General features: G+C 41.1%; 1 protein-coding gene across 7 annotated transcripts in view; it reads right to left on the bottom strand.

Annotated features, from left to right (window-relative positions):
• Window positions 1-18,554, bottom strand: part of LOC120792986 (membrane-associated guanylate kinase, WW and PDZ domain-containing protein 2-like) — a 69,187-nt gene extending 50,633 nt beyond the window's left edge. For 2 of the 7 annotated variants that reach the window (XM_040132465.1, XM_040132464.1), the window contains exons 1-2: window positions 16,648-16,803; window positions 11,029-11,145 (exon numbers count right to left, since the gene is read on the bottom strand). In XM_040132465.1, coding sequence (XP_039988399.1) covers window positions 11,029-11,145; window positions 16,648-16,786 — 256 coding nt within the window. In that variant the 5' untranslated portion in view covers window positions 16,787-16,803. The other 5 variants (XM_040132468.1, XM_040132469.1, XM_040132470.1 and 2 more) reach the window with 5 other exon arrangements.
• Between the last annotated feature and the right edge of the window lie 1,742 nt (window positions 18,555-20,296).

The following is a 20,296-nucleotide window of genomic DNA, read 5'->3' as shown; positions in this document are numbered from 1 at the left end:
AAGACAGTGAGAAGAGAAAAAGAATGACTGGTTAATCTCACTGTGCATCCGCAGCCGCCTGCGAGCGAGTTTGATACTGTGCACGTGTATGCATATACATGTTTGTATAATTAGACAGGAAGTCACCAAGGAGGAGAGCAGAGCGGGGGAGACACAGAGCTAAAAATAGACAATCGATGGACTGATTATCATAATAAAGGGTGGGGGAAGGCGGTCAATTGGAAATGTCTCAGCTTGAGTATGTGTGGAATATGGAGATGAGGGTGGGGGGAACCAAGTGTGCGTTTGATAGTAACAGTTAATAGTTAAAGCTATAGAGAAGGAGCAATGGATATCATTATGTCCTCCAGAGTTTTGAAACTCATTGTTGAAAAAAATTACTCCTACAGTATTTGTAGTTGTAATACAGGGAACGATTGTATGGTAAATGGATTGAGCAACAAACCCAGATGAGAACAACTGGATACACATGGTCCCACCTGAGCCTCCAGCTCTGTATCTCAATGCGCATTTACGCATTGTGTTTGTCTCACAAACCCCTCTTGGTTTCAGCATATCATCCATCAGAGCCATCAGGTTGCTTTGGGAGTTGGAGTGAATTTGTTACAGAGACCGAGGTAACACCAAATCTAACAGAAGAGTAACTAAAAATATTCTCTAAAAGGTGAACAGGCATGATGTTCTTTCACAATAATCCACCTGGGGATTATTGTGAAAGTGCGTGAAAGAGAGGATTCGAACACGAAGGTACAGATGTGTTGGCACACCTGTCTGAGAGTCCAACCTAACCTAATAATGCTGCATGAAGTGGAAAGAGACACATTTCTTTTATGAGTGCATATCTTTTCATCTGAATTGAGAAATGTTGGTGTTTGTCTAACCTCCTCAGTCCTACGTGTGCATGTTGTGCAGCTGAGCACAAACCTTTCCTTAATTCCAGTAAAAATCCCAAGTCTTTTAACCATCTCCATTATTTCACAAAAAAAAGTGTAAAATGGCGCATTAACGTTTCTATTCAATCTAATTGTGCAGTCATAAAAAATCATATCTAATTTTGAAGCTACCCAGGTAGGAATATAAAGGGAACATTTGATTTCAAGATATAATCCTGCAACAGTGCGAAACAAACAAATACCAAGACACTGTCCTCAAAACCCTGAACTTGTTTACCCAGAATCCTTTTCAACACAGGGCAAGCAGAGCACCAGAGCAGCATGAGAGCAGAAAGGAATGTGAAGAATGTCTGTTTGTTTCTCGCACCACACACACACACACACACAAACACACACACACTGCTGCTTTCTTATTCATTTACTGTCTCAGTCTCGCATCTATCTATATCTTATTGTCTTGTCTTTTCAAATTGCCCTCCTCCGTTATCCCTACTCTTTCTCTCATTCCTCTAATTTCCAATTTACCTCATCGCTCTTCCATCCATTTGTTCCTCTGTTGGTACTCTCTGTCCCCATTACTCTCTCTCTGTCTTTTTTAATCCGCTCCCTCTTCCCCTCGTTATCCTCCTCTTTTCCTTTGTCTCTCCTTCAAGCTCCGTCTCGCCCTTTAGTATCTCACGTCTCATTCACTCTCAATGTTCACCCCACGTCCTCCTTTTCCTTCTTCCCCTTTGGCAGATGTGAAGTGTGATAGGAGGTCTATAAGAGAGGTATGATCGAGCACACACATACAGTCATCCTTATTTACACTACAAAGCCCAGGCTACAGATGCAGCGACGCAACATGGCAACACTCTGACAGGAGCGTCTGCTGCCACGACAACACGTCAGCACCTGGCAACGCAGCCTTGCCATGGTAACAGGCCACAAAATCTACAGTAGCTTTACAAAAATAATATTTATGTCAGATATGACACTCAGTCGTTCTGCATACACAGCTGTTTTACCTGTTACAGTCTCAGGGGTCTGAAGCTCAAGCCCTTTTGTGCTTCTCGCTTCCTTGCACTTCATCAATCAATTACTGTCACAGTTTGGCCACAGAGCTCACACCTGGTTACCTCAGAGTAATTCAGCTGGTGTTTAGGCAGACAGGTTCGACTCTGATGGCGCCTGTAGGCTGGGAGGACGGGGGGACTTGGACATCACCTCTGCGGTGTAGATTCCCCTCGGGGCTGGAGGATGCTCTGCCCCCAGAGATTCAGTGTAGCTGCAGTCGGTGGTGAGATAATGTGTGGGACGGGTGTGAGATTGGGCTGCTTGCTCAGTTACAGATACACTGAGTTTAAGAGTTAAAGGCAGATTGTTGTAAGACAAGTTGGAACGGTGTAAGAGTGGTTAGAACTGTCGCCTCACACCAAGAAGGTTCTGGGTTATGCAGGTTAGGTTAACTGGCAACTCTAAATTGCCTGTAGAAATGAATGGGAGTGTGAATGTTCATTTGTCTCCATGTGTCAGCCCTGTGATCGACCTGTCCAGGGTGTATCCCGCCTCTTGCCCAGTGTCAGCTGGGATAGGCTCCAGCAATCTTGCTCTTGAAATCTTGGGGATTACTTTTACTTGCCTTCTTGTCATGAGTTAAAGGAGAAGATTGATACCACTCTCATGTCTGAAAGGTAAATACTGGAGGACAGCAAGCAGCTGATTTGTTTAGCTTAGCATAAACACTGGAAAAAGGGGGAAACAGCTGGCTTGTTTTCTGTACAGATTAAACAAACAAGATATGACATGTTAATTAATGAGCTCAAGAGGTGCTGGGAAAGTAGATTTTCTCCTGTTTGCAGTCTTTATGCTAAGATTAGTTAAGTGGCTCCTGGTTTCAGCTTCATATTTACCATATATACATGAGATTGGAATAAATCTTCTCATCTAACTCTTTGCAAGAAAGTAAATAAGGGTATTTCCCAAATTGTCAAACTTTAACTGTTCCCTTAACTGCAAGGTTCAAGCAAGAAATGGTGCACGGACACTTTATCAGTACAGAATGAACCCTGTCCATTGCACTGAGCTCAGAAAACTGTCATGTAGTCTTTATTCATTCTTTAATCAGTTGTTTGGTTGATTAGTTGATTGACAGAGAAATAATCAACAACAGTTTTAACAACTGGTTACAGTTCAGTAATTTATCAACCAAAGACGTTGAATATGCACTGATTCCAGTTTCTCAAACGTGAGTATTTGGTGCGTTTGTCTGTACAGGATGGGGTTCATAACATTTGGTCAAACAGAACGAAGCAACTTAAGACTTGGACATTGTGATGGACATTTTTCACTGTTTTCTTTCATTTGACTGACTAACTGCTTTAACAAATATTTATAGAAACAATCAAAAGATTATTTGACATTGAAAATAGTTATTTCAGTCCAACTTTGTTCAGATTTAGCCTAATTTAAATCATGTTTTTGTGAATTCCTTACTTTCTATGACAAAGTTATTTCTACAGCTGTTTGTGTTAAGACAGCATTATACACAGTTGGATCTGAGAAGTTGGGCTTATTTTCTTTAATGAAAAAGTTGTGGGAAACTGTTTGTAATTGGCAATATAATGGACTTAATATTGACAAAGGTGTTACGGTATCAGCACTTAAACTCTTATTACGGTTGCAGCGGTGTCAGTTTTCCTCCCAAGTAAATCGGTGCAAATTAAACTAGTTAGAAACAGCCTCCTTGAATCTCAGTATTTCTGTTGAAATAACCCCAAATGTTCTAATTCTCTGCATGCAGTATATATCTTTTTTTTTTTCATTTTTCTATTGAGTTAAGCAGGACATATCGGGTATATTCGGACATTTTGGACACATAAATGAAAAATAAAATAGAGTTCTGGGCATTTGAGCTTGCCATCACAACCTGCTTTTGTAATGATGGACCTTTCAATGGCTCCAGCAGAGTAATTAAATTATTTAGTAAAAACTAAAAGAAGTGGTTTACAAGGGAAGGCAACATTCTGTCAATTAAAACTCCTCGACAGAAATGAGACACAGCTCAGACTAAAAAGCAGCTGCATCTTGTCTGGAGTTTCTCCCATGAAGTTGTCTGTCTGTCAGGTCCACTAGCTACTGCAAAGACATCTGTGGTGCTCAGTGATCAGCGCCTGGCAGACCAGATGTTTGGGTGACATTGAGAAATTACCCCGTACTGAGGTGTTTCCTGTGGTGATGGAAATCAGCCCTGATAGGCTCAAAAGCACCTTTATTAGTCTGCAGAGCTGACTGACACAGGATGACAGTATGGGTCATGATGACGCACACGCACTGAGCTGGTATGTAGTGTGTGGTATACAGTGTGTGCAGCTGTGTTTGTGTGTGTTTATGTGGAGAGGTAAAGACTGACCAGAGTAAACATTTGAGCTCTTGGAGCCGTGAGCACTCACTGACCATCAAAAGAAGAATTGCTCACTGAGCACCTGGCTCATTACTGCACATTACACTGATCTCAGAAGTAACACAGACAGAGACATTAAGGTGAGGAAGGTGAGGAGGGTGAGGTGTTGCAGAGGTAAAGCTGGGGACAGGAACACAAATAAAGAAGGCTTCGGAAGAACCTAATTTTTTTGATTAGTCGCTGAGTGAGAGGATCATACTAAGGAGTGAGAAAACCGATGACACCTGTCCAGAGCTTAACACGGAAAGCACTTTGCAAACATAACCAATTCATTAATCATGTTCAATATTTTCTATTTTCATTTAATAAAATTCATATCATTCCCTCACAGTTACTTTCATCTGTGGAACAACATTAATCCAGTGTGTCAATCAAACTGCAGGGAGCAAAGAACCAAATCAAAGCATGTCAGCCAGCCCTTTAACAAGAGAAACCAGAAGGCAAATCACCCCTTTAAGGAGAGAGTCCCTGGGGGATGATGTATTCCTCTCTCTCTTTTTCTCACAGAGGCAAATGCACACATCCTTGACAGAGAATGGTGTGTAACACTCCTATTATTCATTTATCAGCTTAGCCTATTAAATCTCGACACACAAACAGAATAATCGATGCAACAGTATAAAAAGACACATACATACATGTACATTCATACAGTGTTTTTGTGCATACATAAAGATGTGCGATCAATCTTCCACTGAAGCACACTCATAAGAAATTAATTTTATCTTTATCACTTCATTCAAGTTCATCACTATTATCGTAACAAACATCCTCAAATATGTATTGTATACCAACAATTACATATATAATTACAACGAGCAATCTATAAACAGGATTCAACAATTGATAATTAAAACGGAAGTGTTCCAACTACAAAAACATCCCAAAACTGAACCAATATTCTTGGTTCAATTTCAGAACAAATTTTGGATGCAACAGTTACATATTTTTCCTCAGCCAGTTAAATTAAAAAATCCAACAAAGATGAAGGTGACAGCTTCCTTAGCTGAGGAAATCATCACAGAGGAATGCACTGAATGCTCATTTGAAGGTCCCCTTATAGGCCCTGCTCATACCTCGCATTAACATGCGTCTTGGATGATCGGATCACATTTGGATAGCGAGTACAGGTGTGAATGCTCCTGAGACGTATTGAGGACGCATTGAAATGCGATTGCTCAGACCACACTTGGAGGTGGTCTGGGCCGCATATGGCAGAATTCTTTGAGCAGTGTGTATGCGAAGGGGTCCTGGGCCACACTGAAGGATCACCTACTCAACTGACGTCCTCTGTGTAAATGGATGTACAAAATAATTTGCAAACAAAATACAAAAAGTCGTGCAAGTTGCTTAAGCTGGCCTTGTCCGTGAAATCTGAAAATTCTGAAAAACCCCTAGAGATGTATTACTATTGCATCTAACATATTGGGCGATTTGGTTAGTCTGGAGCACAACAAGGAATAGACCCAGTCTGTATTGTTTTGATTTCTTCTTCTTCTTCTTATTTTAATCTTTGGCAGAATAGGCACGGGAAGTGCATTGCTGCCTCCCGCGATATAAAACAAAAACGCATTTGGTATTTGCAAACTGAATTGATGTACGTGTTTATTCGCATATAGAGCAGGCAGGTGAGATCCGATCAAGTGGTCACTCGAGCCATTGTGGAGACGCATTCTAATGCCAGGTGTGAACTGAGGTACTTAGAGCTATCAGTTTGCGATCGGATCACCCAAAATCCAAGTTAATCCCAGGTATGAACAGGGCCATAGTGTCACAAACTGGCCCAAAGTCAGTGACAAGGAGAATCACAAATGAATAATCTTTAAAGAAAATAACTTCATTGCAAAGTTAAGAAGAAATAAAAACAACTATGTTAATCAGGATTGTCAGTAATGGATGCAGAGTGTTGAGGAGCGTAGTTTGTGGTGGGTGCAAACAAAATGACAAAACCTCAATCAAACTGGCTGATGTGGGCCTCAGGGAAGATTCATTCAGGTGTACGGCATTTCCTGATGTCCTTCCCTTCTCTGCCCATTGGCTTCTGAGCCAGGACGCTAAACCAACCATTCAAGTAGCAGGGAGAGGTGGAGGGACATCACAATAGTAAATGCACATATGATTGCACAGTATCTGTAACATAGTGAATTAAAATCTAACTATGTTACAGAACTACATTGGCAAACCTTTTGTCTGAGCCAAAAGGTCATAAAAGCGTGACTTCATTTACTGTAAAAAAAACAAAAGTATGACGCCTGAAGTGGCAGGCATACTTTTACCTGTCGTAGTCGTGTTCCTTTGTTTTGAAATAACTGACTGGTGACTGCTTTAATATTTCTGTTTACTCTTGAAAGAACTTCACATAATCTATGAAGAAAGAAAATATTATAAAACAAAATATTGAATATTTAATATAAATATTGAAATTCTTTTTTTAAGAACTCCTCACTCAGCAGCACAATGGCATTCTACAGACTAAATCATAAATTATTTTCTTCAGTTCCTTAACAACAAATACACTCACTGCGCAAAAGTTTTAAAATTATTCAGTTCCTTTTAACTAAAGTTCAGTCACCAGCAGCAGCTCCATCAGTGCTTTTCTACAAACTAATCTGCAAATTATGCTCAAAACTGATTCACTAATGTTTCATATGGTAACTCAGTATTCTTTTTATAATGCAAGGTGGTTGAGAAATATCACAATCTATTCCTCTTAAATATCAAAAATGATTTACTTCTTCCAAGACATCTACATACATTACAGTATGTAATACTACCTGTTGATTGAGTTTTTGCTTTGGTTGTGTTTTTGCACACACTGCAAACACTTTACATGCTTGACACTAGAATTCTACACCATTCTGGTAGTTTTGGATCATTTGGGTCATGAAATGAGCTGTTGTGTTGAGGTGCATGGTGGTGCCGAGAGCTGTATGAAATATTTTGTACAGGAACGTAGTGCTGAAAAATCCTTGTTAGCAACTGCATAAATTCTGCATTAACAAGACTGTGAATTAAATCTCCTGCATGTATCAGGGTTAAGAGGTGTCATTTTCCGCAAAACTTCCTCACATCATCATTATATCCATCTTCATTACTGCTATCACTCTCAGCGGTGTCCGTCAGCCCTACCACAATCAGCAGCCTAAACATCTTGGCCATGTTCCTTGTCCGCTTCTTTATATCCTCCTCCTCTGTAGTCTCCAGTGGAGGATTCCCTCTCAGAGGCTGCAAAGCTGCGGGGCAGCATGCGTCCAGAGCAGGGGATGTGAAGTGACAGAAGCTGCATGTATTTATAGGCTATCTGAGTAGAGAAACGTGCTGCTCACTGTTGAAGCTATTTATAGAGCCTTTTACTGATGCCTCTGAGTAGAGTGGTGGAGAGGAGATGGTTCTTTAGGGAATGACTTACGAGGCTCCCTCATATCTCCTTCTACCCACATTCAGTCCACGTCCGCCCTTCTTCTCCCTACATCTCTGCTCAGCTCATCCCTCCATCCTCTCTCATCGACTTTCGCCTTCTCAATTTCCACCCTTTGTCCACTCTTTTCTTCCCTCCCCATCTCTCCGCTGCTGATCTCCTCCTCTTTACCACTTCTCCTCCTGTCTTCTCTTCTTTTCCATCTTCTCGAGGCTCTTTTCTCAAGTCCACATCCATCATCACCCCCCCCCTCTCTGTTTACTGTACCCCCATCTTTCTGCTTCTCCCTATATATTTTCCAGATTTTCTCACTCCTGCCTTACATTTCACTACATTACACTCTCAAATCCACTCGTATCAAAAGCCACTCACACTGTTTTTATGCAGAGAGAAAAACCATCTAAAACTCTTCTCTAGATTCCTCAACAGCAGGTGCTCCGACGGAAGCTCAGACTCATTTTCTAAAGTGGCCAAGTGATCCCTGTAAATGAAGTGAAATGGTGCCGCAAATTTCTAATCTCAAATGCTTGAGAAGGTAGTTAGACTTTCAAACATTGACAATCTCGTCAAATGTTCAAGCTGTAAACTGTGATGACTATCTGAAGTTTTATTCCCCCCACATTCCTCCCAAATCCTCTTTCTCTGCCTTTTGGTTTTCTTCTGCTGGACTACTGACTCACTTTTGCACTATCTGGTTTATCCGTTTATTTTTTAATTAGTCTGCATAGAGTGTTAGTCCCTATCCCAGTTTAAATGTGTGTATGTGAATGTTCTTAAAGTGGCAGCCCTGATAGTGTTTGCCATGCGTGCTTGTTGTAGTGTGAATGCATTTGGAAAACAAACCTGCAAATAAGTAAATATTCACATACAAACACACAGCAAACACACAGACAAACAAAGCAGACCGCCTGGAGACAACAATACAACATGTGAATACAGTTATTAATATCAGACGGCAAATTATCACATTCGATTCATTACTTTTGGGGAGGAGAACAGCCGATCCTTGAGCTGAATGATGTAACAGGATGAAGGAGTTGTTGTCAGAATATAAGCCTTCTAGCTGTATAAACACACACACTCTCACACACCTCCTCCCACATCCTTCAGTGTGACAGCATGTTGTGATGCAGAGTGGCGTCTGCTTGTCAAGCTGATAGACTCGCACTGACAGCATGGTCAGACTGCTGCAGACACGGGAGAAAAACACTGATTTTATAACGCTCCAAACCACAACAACAAACAGCGTGCCGGGCACGAGCAGCGCAGCACTCAAGGCCATTATCCATGTTTTTTAGCCGTCTGATGCTGTGTCACTCTTATGGTTGAGCAACGCCTGCTTCTGTGTGTCTCAAACTGCCAGGATTCGTGCAGCAAATGTATATAAAACATTCTTATGTACAGTACAGATGACCTGCTGGCAAAGGACTAATAAAATAAGGCCGGAGAGTTTAAGACAAACTTGGGGAAAGCTGTAATATCACAGGTTTATCTAAATGAAATTCAGATATTCAGCATATGATTCAAAGCTGCTGTGCAGGAGGTCTATGAGTTGGAATTTCTATAATCTTTATTACACTGCATCAGCTTTGTTAAGTGATAGGCACTTAATTATGGGGATGTCATTACCACTCACACATCACAGAGAATAACTGTCTTTCCATTCTCATAAAGTGCTGGAAGGCAGCTATAATTGAAATGTGGTGACAAAACTATGGTTCATCCTACAAAAAGGGGCCTGTGCTGTCCTTCGGCCTTGACAGGGCTGAAGTGTGCAAAAACCTGCAGTGTTGAACCTCAGCCAGTCCCCATCACCTCAGCCGTCACCCAGTCAGTCCGCCTTCGCTGCACTATTACACAGCCAACAGGCTGAGAAAGGTAAAAATGGGAGACGCAGAAGGAAGGAGACGGAGGGTGGGCCATCTGGAGTTAAAATAAAGTGAGGTGGTGACCAAAAGAAAACAAAGAAGCAGAGAGAGAAGCAGAGGCAGGGGGAACATGAGGGAGAGCAAAGAGTGAAAGCAAAGAAATGAAGTCAACGGGAGAGAGAGAGGGAGGGAGGGGAGGAAGAAGGCAGGGAGGAGAGGAAAAAGAGGGAGAAAGAGGCTCAGGAACTGTGCAGCTGTGGGAGCGTATTAAACAATCACTTCTGTGTCAGCGGCTCAACACACTGGCAGAGGACATCTAGTATAGTAGAAGTGCTCAGCCAACGCAAAAAGAACTATCACTGACGTCAAATCGTAGCTTTGTTTTTTCATGATACTTTTTCATGATACATGATACTTGATACAGAATCTGCCTGTTCACAAACGGCCAAAAGGCCGATTTATTCAACTAAACCACCTGTGCTTGCAAAGTACCAAGACAGCATGACTGAGGTTATTAACGGGACACTGGAACGTGTCGGACAAGTAGAAAGCCCTTCAACAAAAATCCAATCAAAGTGAACTGATCCACATGCTGCATAAATGGAATAACGTGTAGTCTGCAGAGTCAAGCAACAGAGTGGCTTCAGTCTCCAGAGAAGCTGATTCACGAGCTGCTCGGTGTATTGACAGCAGGCGGAGCTGCTGGTCATGGCACCCCCTCAGTGTCAATCACAGCAGTGACATCGTCCCTGCAACAGGCAAGTGGCACATGCACTGATAACACAATGTAAGCACGTACATCGACGTGCAACCCACAGGCATGAAGTGTCTGTTTGAGGATTTGTGTGTCTAGCATGTACAGTTTCTTGCATACAAATAAAAAATATGTTCCTAATGTGTCCAGTACAGTGACATGTTATCATCTCTGTATATCTGTGTGTGTGTGTTGTGCATGTTGAGCATGTGCTGAAGGGGATAGGGCGTCACGGTAACGCAAGCCTCGAAACAAGAGGGTGGTTGCCGTGGAAACCTCAGACTGAGAGCTCGGCAGCCGGACGATTGAGGAAATAGAAGGAGCGATAGACGGTGAGAGACAGAGAGAAAGTGTGTGTGTGTGTGTGTGTGTGTGTGTGTGTGTGTGAGATGAAAAAATACAAGGGCAATGGCCCAGGGGCAAGAAGGGAAAACTAAAACAGAGAAAGAGAGGGAAATAGAGCTCGGGGAGGGGTAGGAGGAGGGTGGAAAGTGATATCTAAGAAAAAGAAAAGACGATGAAATAGACCATTACAGGCACACAGTGAGGCAGAGGAGAGGAGATCAAAGAGGAGTGAAAGAAAGGCAAGAAGGAGTGATGGAGGCCAGAAGGAAGGAGAGAGGAGGGATAGAGTCAGGGTGATATGGACTCACAGGGAACAGTGCGGAGGTAGAGGTTGTCTCTGATGATCTGTTGGTGGTCGTGGTCCACAGAGCCCTTGGAGAAGCGCAGGTTGAGGTAGTGCCGCAAATCCTTGTCAACCACTCCCCCTAAACACAATCATAGGAAGAGAGCGGTTACAGCTTTGTTTCATTTTGTTGGATTGATCTCCCAAGATGTCACTGCCCCTTTGTTTCAAAGATACTGAATGTTGTTCCTAGATCATTTATGATGCAGGTGACTGTATTGGAAACAACCAGTAGGATTTTACTCCCTTGGGAAAACAAGCTGCGGCCTGCACAGCACAACAAGCACATGCTGTGCAGCCAAACATTGCTCAAACCCACAGAACTTTTAAATTTTATTGGAGAACGAAAGTTCCCAAAGATACCAAATATATCTCACACTAAATTTTGGGCAATTGTGTATAAACTCATGCAGAAAGAATCTAGAATATTTCATTCTGATGGAATGGTGCAGCTATAAAAATTTATTTCATCACAACTATCAGACGGCAGAGATTAAGATTTAGGATGATTTTTAACAACCTGAAGGAGCAGTAAAAAGGGAAAACTGTATGTTTAGGGCGTTTAAAAAAACAAAACAAGATTTTGTGCTGGTTTATCAGGTTGAAAGCTCACACTGATTTTCACAGCAAAGGCTACAACACACACACACACACACACACACACACACACACACACACACACACACACCATGGTAATTGTGTAAACCAGTGATCCCCTTGGGGCCAAATTTGCGGTGTCAGCAGGTTGGGTGACAAAGGCCTACAGAGGACAGAAGCTCACACAACCTTGTCTCTCCCTCTCTGTCTCTGCTGATTATTTGCTGTACAAGCTGTCTTCCTTCTCATTAACTCACTGAAACTCAAACACAGTAAAATAAATGACAAACATAAGTGAAGACAGAAGACTAAGGGCAGGCCAACATATCTGTGCTGCACACACACTGTATGATAATGTCCATGAATAGTTTCTCCTCCCTTCATACCAAACCAAAGAAGCCCAGGAGGGTGAGAGGAGGAGAACTTATTCTCCATAGAACATTCAGTATGCAACACTATCACATCCAACAGCTGGAGGGCTGAGGTTACATGTATTTCATTTACAAATGACAAACATGTCTTCTCACTCATGCATACTCTAGTGACCTCCAGCCAAACTGACTTAACAGCGTTCGGCCTACCGGTTGAGATTAATGCTGCGCCTACCCGTCAAAGAGATCATACAGTGTACCGTCAGAGAGGGGAATCTTTACATGGGCTCCCACTGCACATACTGTGCCGATACATGCATGTATGTTGCTGACACAGGTGACTCTGTGGTTCTACAATAATGAATTCTTTTAGAATAACATCTTATGTAAACTGACACCATTTTAGCAAGGCTGTGAGGCACTGTGAATTGCTTCACAAACAGCAAAGCGAGAGGAGAGGAGAGGAGAGGAGAGGAGAGGAGAGGAGAGGAGAGAGCCAGGAAACAAAGGATGATAGGATGAAATCTTGATTAACAATATTAGGACTGTCGCAGTTTTCAGATGGATAAACATCACGTCACTCAGCTATGTATTCAGACATAGGCCATATCGTTCACATGCACAGACACCAATACACAAATATTTATACATGCACACCAACTGACACAAAGACATGTTCAAAGAGAGATGGAGAGACAGACACAGTCAAGAAAAAGCCAGTGCAATTCAGGCACCTCATCAGCAGCTGCCCCAGATGTTGATAAAAGCAGTCCTTTCTCCACAGGTATACCTCCACAGACAGCCTGTCCTCTCAGGCGTCCTCTAGCCTTGCAACCAACCACTGCACATCTTCTGCTGCCTCCGTTAAACCTAACTGTTTCCCTCCTGCCTTTGCTTCTCAACCGCTGCTCCAAAAGACACAGCACATGAGTGCAGCCAATTTTAATCCCAGGAAAGAAGACGAGGATGAGGGGGAAGGGAGATGGTGAGAGACACGGAGAGATGGAGAGACACGACGACCGTCGGGAGAAAAGAGAGGAGAAAGAGATGTGCCAGTGGGAAGCCGGGCTACAAACAACCTGCCCGCGGATTGGCCGGACAGCTTCCACAGTCCTGCAGCAGCCCCTATCTGCTGCTGCTGTTACTGCACTGGAGTGTTTGTCAGGTTTGTGTTTGCGTATGTGTGTGCAAGAGAGAGAGAGAGAGAGAGAGAGAGAGAGAGAGAGAGAGAGAGAGACATTGAGAGAGCAAAGGAAATAAATGTTCATGTGTGTGAAAGCATTTGTAGATGTGTGCCTGTTTATCTGAGTGTGTATATATGTGTGTGAGTTCACCCAGATGCTCCCTGACATTCCTCAAATACTCTGTGTCTCGCCCACCAGATGCTCTCCCTGTTTGACCTTGTGTAAACGTCACAGACCAGAGAGAAATACTGTGAAACACAGCAGCAGCAGCAGATGTCACACCGAGGTTACACACACTCATATGCACATGGAGGGCTGATGAGCTCATAGCTGCAGACGCCAGTGAAGATGCCTTGAGCGCCGTCTTGGGCAAGGTTTGGTCTAAGTACAAGGAATAAACAAACAACAACACATGATATGAATATTTAGCTCACGGCACAGCTGAGTGTGAAGGAGGGGTATATTATATATATATATTATATTATATTATATATATATTTAAAGAAATATATTTAAAGTATATTTAAAGAAGCTTCATTGGTGTAACTGTTCAAATTGAGAAAATTTAGCAACCTTAGAGTTAAACTTGATGTCAACTTGTTTTGTCAAACACTGCTCCAACACAGCAGGAAATATTCTGGGGGAGACAGTTTTATAGATTTCCAAAATTGTAGCACTTCAAGGGGGAAAAAAGATGATAACCGCGATCAATCACAAACTCATCATGGCAAGCAGCAATCAGTGCAGCTTCTGCTCAGTGAAGCAATACATTAGTCCATGCAGGTCACATCATCTCGTGCCCATCAACTGACCGTCAAGTGATTAAATACATAAATAAATAGTTAAAACCCCACAATTGTGTAGTGACAAATCAACAAGGTGGCCCATTTAAGCTTTCAGCGCCACTTTCCTTCCCGCAGCACACAAACGGCTGTAACTGGTGGAGCTGCTGGCACTCTCTGTACCCCAGTAGCCTCCACCTTACTAATCAACACCTTTAAATGGTACAGTGGATCTCTATGGACTTGTGTGTTGAATTTATATGTTCAGTATCTTTTAGTGTGTGTCTGCTCCATTACTGCTCGGTGAGCTAACTCTACGCCCACTGAATGTTTAGCATGCTGCTTGGATCCAAATATGGAGGGCTGAGTCCTTACAATAAAAAACAACTGTGTTAACCATATGGGCAGTAAATGGCTCTGCACGACAAGAGTGAGAATTAGGCCACATCTGGTTAGTATGTTTAACCTGGGTTAGCTTTTCATTTCCACAAAAAGCCAAGGAGAAATCAGTTTTACAGAGAGAGATGTGAGGACAGATCTAATGCCTTTGTTGCTTAGCAACACAAAAGAAGCAGATTTGTTTACACAGCTGTTGATTTACTTAACACAGCAGTGATATACTAGTGAGAAACACTGGTTCTTTGTTTCTTTGTAAATCATTTCATCCTAAATATCTACTCTGACTGATTTGAGGGCATTCATGTGGGAAGAAAATCAACAATAATGTGCCCTCAACTGATAGTATACAGTATAGCTGAGAGGTAGACAGGAAATGTGGGGAGAGAAAGAAAAGGGTAAAATATAACAGAGGTTCCTGGCCAGACTCGAAAAAGAAACATTGCTGATTACGAGACATGTGTCATATCTCCTATATCACCGCAATGCCCCCAATTTAGCAGATTTCTGAGCGTAGTGTTGATGGGCATTTTTGTCCTGCAATGCAACATGCAGCAGAAGAGGAAAAGCAAATGTGAAAACTGGCAGTATATCTGAAGGGTCAACTAGACATTTTTTTCAATACAAAATGGCAGACTATGTTAATTTCTTGCCCACTAACAGTCTAAAAGTGCATTATGAAGATAGTAACTGTAAGGCATAGTTTCACTAGTCATTAAATTTTTTTCTGATTCTGATTCTAGTTACTCTCCTCAACTTTAAATACAACCAATACAACTGATATTTTATCTTAACTGTAATGAAATGCTCAGGTAGGTTCAGCAGCAGGCCTCTGTAAACAAGCTCCTGTTCGTCCACTGGGTGGTGAAAATACAAGAACAACCCAAACCGGCAGCCCACAGGCTTGTTCTGGTATTTACAACACTTCAGCAGAGAGCCTGTGGTTGATTTCAATTATGACTGTAAACAACAAGAAGTAGATCTGACATGGACCCAATCACTGTTACATACTGCTGCTGTGGTTTTCAGACACTGTCTAAGAAGCCAAGCCAACAGTGCTTCAACACCCATAGGGGACTTGGTTTCTCCCCTCCCCATTTAACAAGGAAAGACTTGGGAACAACTTCTCTTTCAAATGCATTCTTCACATAAATGAGGTTTTCTAAATATGAAAGGAAATGCAGCTGGCTCTTTGCCTGTTAACACAGAGACCACATATTCAGAGGGGAGTTCCTTCAATTTGGACCTTATTTCCATTTTAGAGACAATAACATGTTGATTTGCTTGACTTGTATGTTTCATTCGAGTTAAAGTATTTTTTTCCTACAATTTTTCATGGTGAAATATCTGTTTGTATATCTGTTTCTAAATAACTCAGGTGTACCTCTTAATTTGTAATTGTGTGATAAATTGAAAGGATTACAGCTAGGGTGCATTCATTCTCTAATCAAATGAATCTGACCTGCAGAAATACACATAATATACAAAGTTACCTTAACAGATATCTTCCTTAACCAGCCAAGTCTGAAACATCCAACCTTTAACCTAAACTTAAGACCAAATCCAAACTAATGCCTTTTGAAGGTGATGTCCAAAGATCTTTCTCATTTTTTCTTACCTTGTTTAAACCATAACCACCCTTGCAGGGTGTTGTTCATCTTTTCATCTTTGCAAAGACATTTATATGGGTGAAACTACAGCGCAGTAACATTAAAGCTGCAATATAGTAGGCCTTATAATGATACAACTTTTCTGTGGGAGATAGCTAAGTGAATTGTTCATCCTTCCCTCAACACCCTCAGTAGGTGAAGATCACACTCCGATACCTGTCACTTATCTTGATAAGCCGTCTTCCTCGTAACAGCATCTAGCCTGAGGCTGATATAACCAGCATGCAAACTACACACTCAGAGGAAGATGAGAAGGCAGGGCTCACCAGACCGGCCATACAAGTCCAAAACCCAAAGATGTTTAGTTTACAACACAGAAAAGCAGCAAATCTTCATATTTGAAAGCTAAAACCCAGATAATGTTTGGTATTTTTGCTTGACTTGATTGATGATATTATTAGCAACATGGCAGATCATTTTCTTTTGACCAACTAATTGCCTGACCAGCTAATTGTTTACGGTCTAGAAGTTTTTTGCCTCACTGTGTTAGCACTGAAAAGCCAAAATCAGGAAAATGGTTTGGTTCGGGCTTGTGAACACGATACATGCTTAGTTAGATACAGAACATAATCCTGAGTACTAACCTCTTCTAACAAGCAGGGTCTGAACATACTGCATCATTTGTATGTACACCAACATGGGGCTTGAGGGAGGAGCAGATAGATGTGGAAACCAACAGGAGCCATTTTGTTTGATTTGGGAAGGCATAATGAGGTCTGACATGCCCACTCTCCCAGGAGGCCAAGAGAGAGGGGTAGCACAGTTGTACCACATTGATTCTCTATATATCACACAATCACAAGAACAGAAGAAAAACAGTGAGACATAAACGTGGTGCAACATCGTGTCAAAGTGGAATAGACGCTCAATACCTGTAATGTCAAAAACCCACTTCATGTACAACTCTTCTGCACACAATCCCTGTCTTTCTCTCTGGACACACACATAAATACTCCTTCCTTTCCCCTGACTAAAGCATAGATACACCTGACTTGCACCACAAAAAACACACAACTGATCGACTCCCAGTGACAAAGACACAGGCGCGCTACCTCACTGAGCAAACTGAGGGGTCGTCTGGCCAGTTAAAGGCTGAGATCTGAGCTCATGCTCGGGGTGTCGGGGGAGAGCTGAGGTGAAGCGGTGCACGAGTGGGTGTCGTGGAGAACAAAACTCAGAGAGAGACTTGGTGATCAATAGCTTGCTGACACTCAGGCTACAGAGGAGTATGAAACTGCAGGGAGGGGGTCAGCATATATATATACATATATACATATATATATATATATATATATATATATATATATATATAGATATATATATATATATATATATATATATATATATATATATACATATACATATATATATATATATATATATATATATATATATATATATATATATACACATATATACATATATACATATATGTGTGTATATATATATATATATATATATATATATATATATATATATATATATATATATATATATACATATATACATATATGTGTGTCTGTATGTATGTGTGTATATGTATATATATATATATATATATATATATATATACATATATATATATATATATACATATATATATATATATACACATATATACACATATATGTATATACATATATATACATATATACATATATATACATATATATATATATATATATATATATATATATATATACAACCACCACCACCACCAGTGGTCAGTCACCCACTGGACACACAGCCTTACACTGACAAAGTGTAATAGTAGATGAGAAATTATCATGCACTATTATCATAACCCTCAAACTCAGTCCACGTCCTCTATTCCTATTCCTACCGATTTTTTTTATACGACCTGAGGGAAAATATGGAGTGAAACTAAACTTGATTAGACCCTTTTCACAGCAGAAAAACAGCTCATGTCATACACAGGTGTGTTTAATTGTTTTATTAATTTCACTAATCATTGCATTGCAGTGCAGTAATTGCTGGAACAGAGGCATCATCAAGGTTATTAGTTGCACCTGTGATTTTATGACAAGCCAAAATGTCAGCTATGAAAAATCTGATTAAGATGGGAAAGATTAGGAAAAAAAAAAAGAAAAAAACACACACACACACACACACATAAAACGTGCAGGTCAGGTGGTTGATAAAGTTGAAGTATCAAAGTCGAGTAAAGGAAAGCGCTGACCGATAGTGAAATTGTATGTGTGTGTGTGTGTGTGTGTGTGTGTGTTTACGCGCACTTCAACGAACCAACTTGAGAACTAATGTTAAACAGAGAAGAAACCCTGAACCTTGACCAATAACAAGCTAACTTGGGGAATAGAAAAAAACTCAAAAAACTCAACCTTAAAAACATAAATGAGTTAAATTTACCTTGTTGGCCATTTCGACTGGAGATAAACTCAAAGTATGCTCTTCCATATAGCCTTAATTACTCTACATCTCCGTAAACTTCGAGTTCTAGTGTATGTTACCGTTTGAAATCGTCAATTTCTTTTTTTCACGTCTGACTTTCAAAATAAGGGAAAACAAAATAAAAGCCAAAATAAACTTAAGAACAAAATCTTGTCACCTATTAGGCTGGAAACCAAACATGCAGGGGGGTGATTGACAGATATGATTCAAATAGAATACTACTTCGCTCCCGCTAGTGTATTTCATTGCTTGCAATTAGAAACACTGTAATCAGGACCCAGTACTTTTATTTGCACTGTCATTGATGTCGTTATTTCTTTTACTCTATTTTATGCTAGTATATATGCAAGGTATATAGAGTATATATACTATGTATACGTTGGAACATATATGTTTATTTCACTATGGTATATTGAGCATCCCCTTCTTCCTTGCTCCTTCTCCTTTTTGCTCTCCATCTTCCTCTACCCACTCACCCACTTTTTACTATCCTGTTATTCCAACTATCCTTTTTGGTCTTTATTTCTCCTCTCTTTTCCTCCTCTGTCTCATTTGACATTTTAGTTTTTCCAATTTCTCTCTCTTTACCTCTTCATCCACCTCTCCAGTGGTCCACTTAAGACTACCCTCATCTGACCCAGTCTACTTTTTTTTTTTTTTTTAGAGTCCCAATTAGGCACAGGTAGTCTGAGCTGGCCTCAGAAGGCCCGCGTGTTTGTAAGACAGGAAGAGAGAGTGTGTGTGTATGTGAATTAAACTGTGAAAGGACTGATAGTTTCTACATGTGAAGGCCATTTAGCTGTGGATGAAGTATCTGTATCCAGAACTACTAATGGCATTATTACAGCAGGCGGCAGGGCCCATTATTAATAGTAAATGACGGAGACTCTCTCCTAAAGGTCTTAATATTGATTCCCCTCTTCCTCAGACTAGTCTTAATGATGATGTTCCTCCATGTCTTTCTCTACAGCGGCGTAATCAAGGCCAGACACACATTTACAACCTCTGAGTCACTATAAAGAGAAACAAGCCCACACTACAAATGAGACTTCAAGATTAAAGGAGCAAGGTTATAGGAATTGCCAGCCCTAATATTCCACGTACTGTCCTCCTCCTCCCACAGCCGGCAAATGAATTCCTCGTCTCCCCTCACCTCACATCTATGTTGATGAGATAAATACTGATGGACACGAGGAGGGGTGTACTAGTGTGTATGTGGTGGCTCCTGTTTTAAATGTGGCTATATGGAGATGTCTGTCACTCCTGATTGCGCTCTCCAGTTCAAGCCGTGCTCCTCGGACTCTATCAGGAGCAACAAGCAGGATGCATCTAAATGAGAATTAAAGCAACAGACCAACTAAGGGACTTGCAGAGGGAAAGAGGATGGTGAATGCGTGTTAGGGTGTTTGTGGGCTCAAACACTTCATCCTCACTTCTATAGCATTTGGAAGTATAATAACAATAATGGGGAGAAAAGTGGGAGGGAGAGATATATGAAGGAGCCTTAAGGGCAAAAGAGAGTAATAAGAAACTCATTGGTGTTGGGGGGTGCAGTGGTCGATAATCTGAGGGGTTAAAACCAGTGTGTTCTCGGTCAATACTAAAAATTAATAACTGTGGCTGTGGCTGAGAGAAGGCCGCCCTCAGAGCATCATAATGATTCTCCTCTCAGATGCTTCATTTGGCTGCTATGGTCTGATAGTCTAATAAAGCCTGTCTGCAGTGATTAAGGGGCCCTTCATGCTGCTAAATCCAAAGCAAAATTAATTGAATTCAGCTCAACTGTACTGACCTGACAGCTCC

The sequence above is a fragment of the Xiphias gladius genome, chromosome 8 (genome assembly GCF_016859285.1).
Source record: "Xiphias gladius isolate SHS-SW01 ecotype Sanya breed wild chromosome 8, ASM1685928v1, whole genome shotgun sequence".
NCBI classification, from domain to species: Eukaryota; Metazoa; Chordata; class Actinopteri; order Istiophoriformes; family Xiphiidae; genus Xiphias; species Xiphias gladius.
The sequence above is the reverse complement of the archived record's forward strand: the minus strand, read 5'-3'. Positions and strand labels throughout refer to the sequence as shown.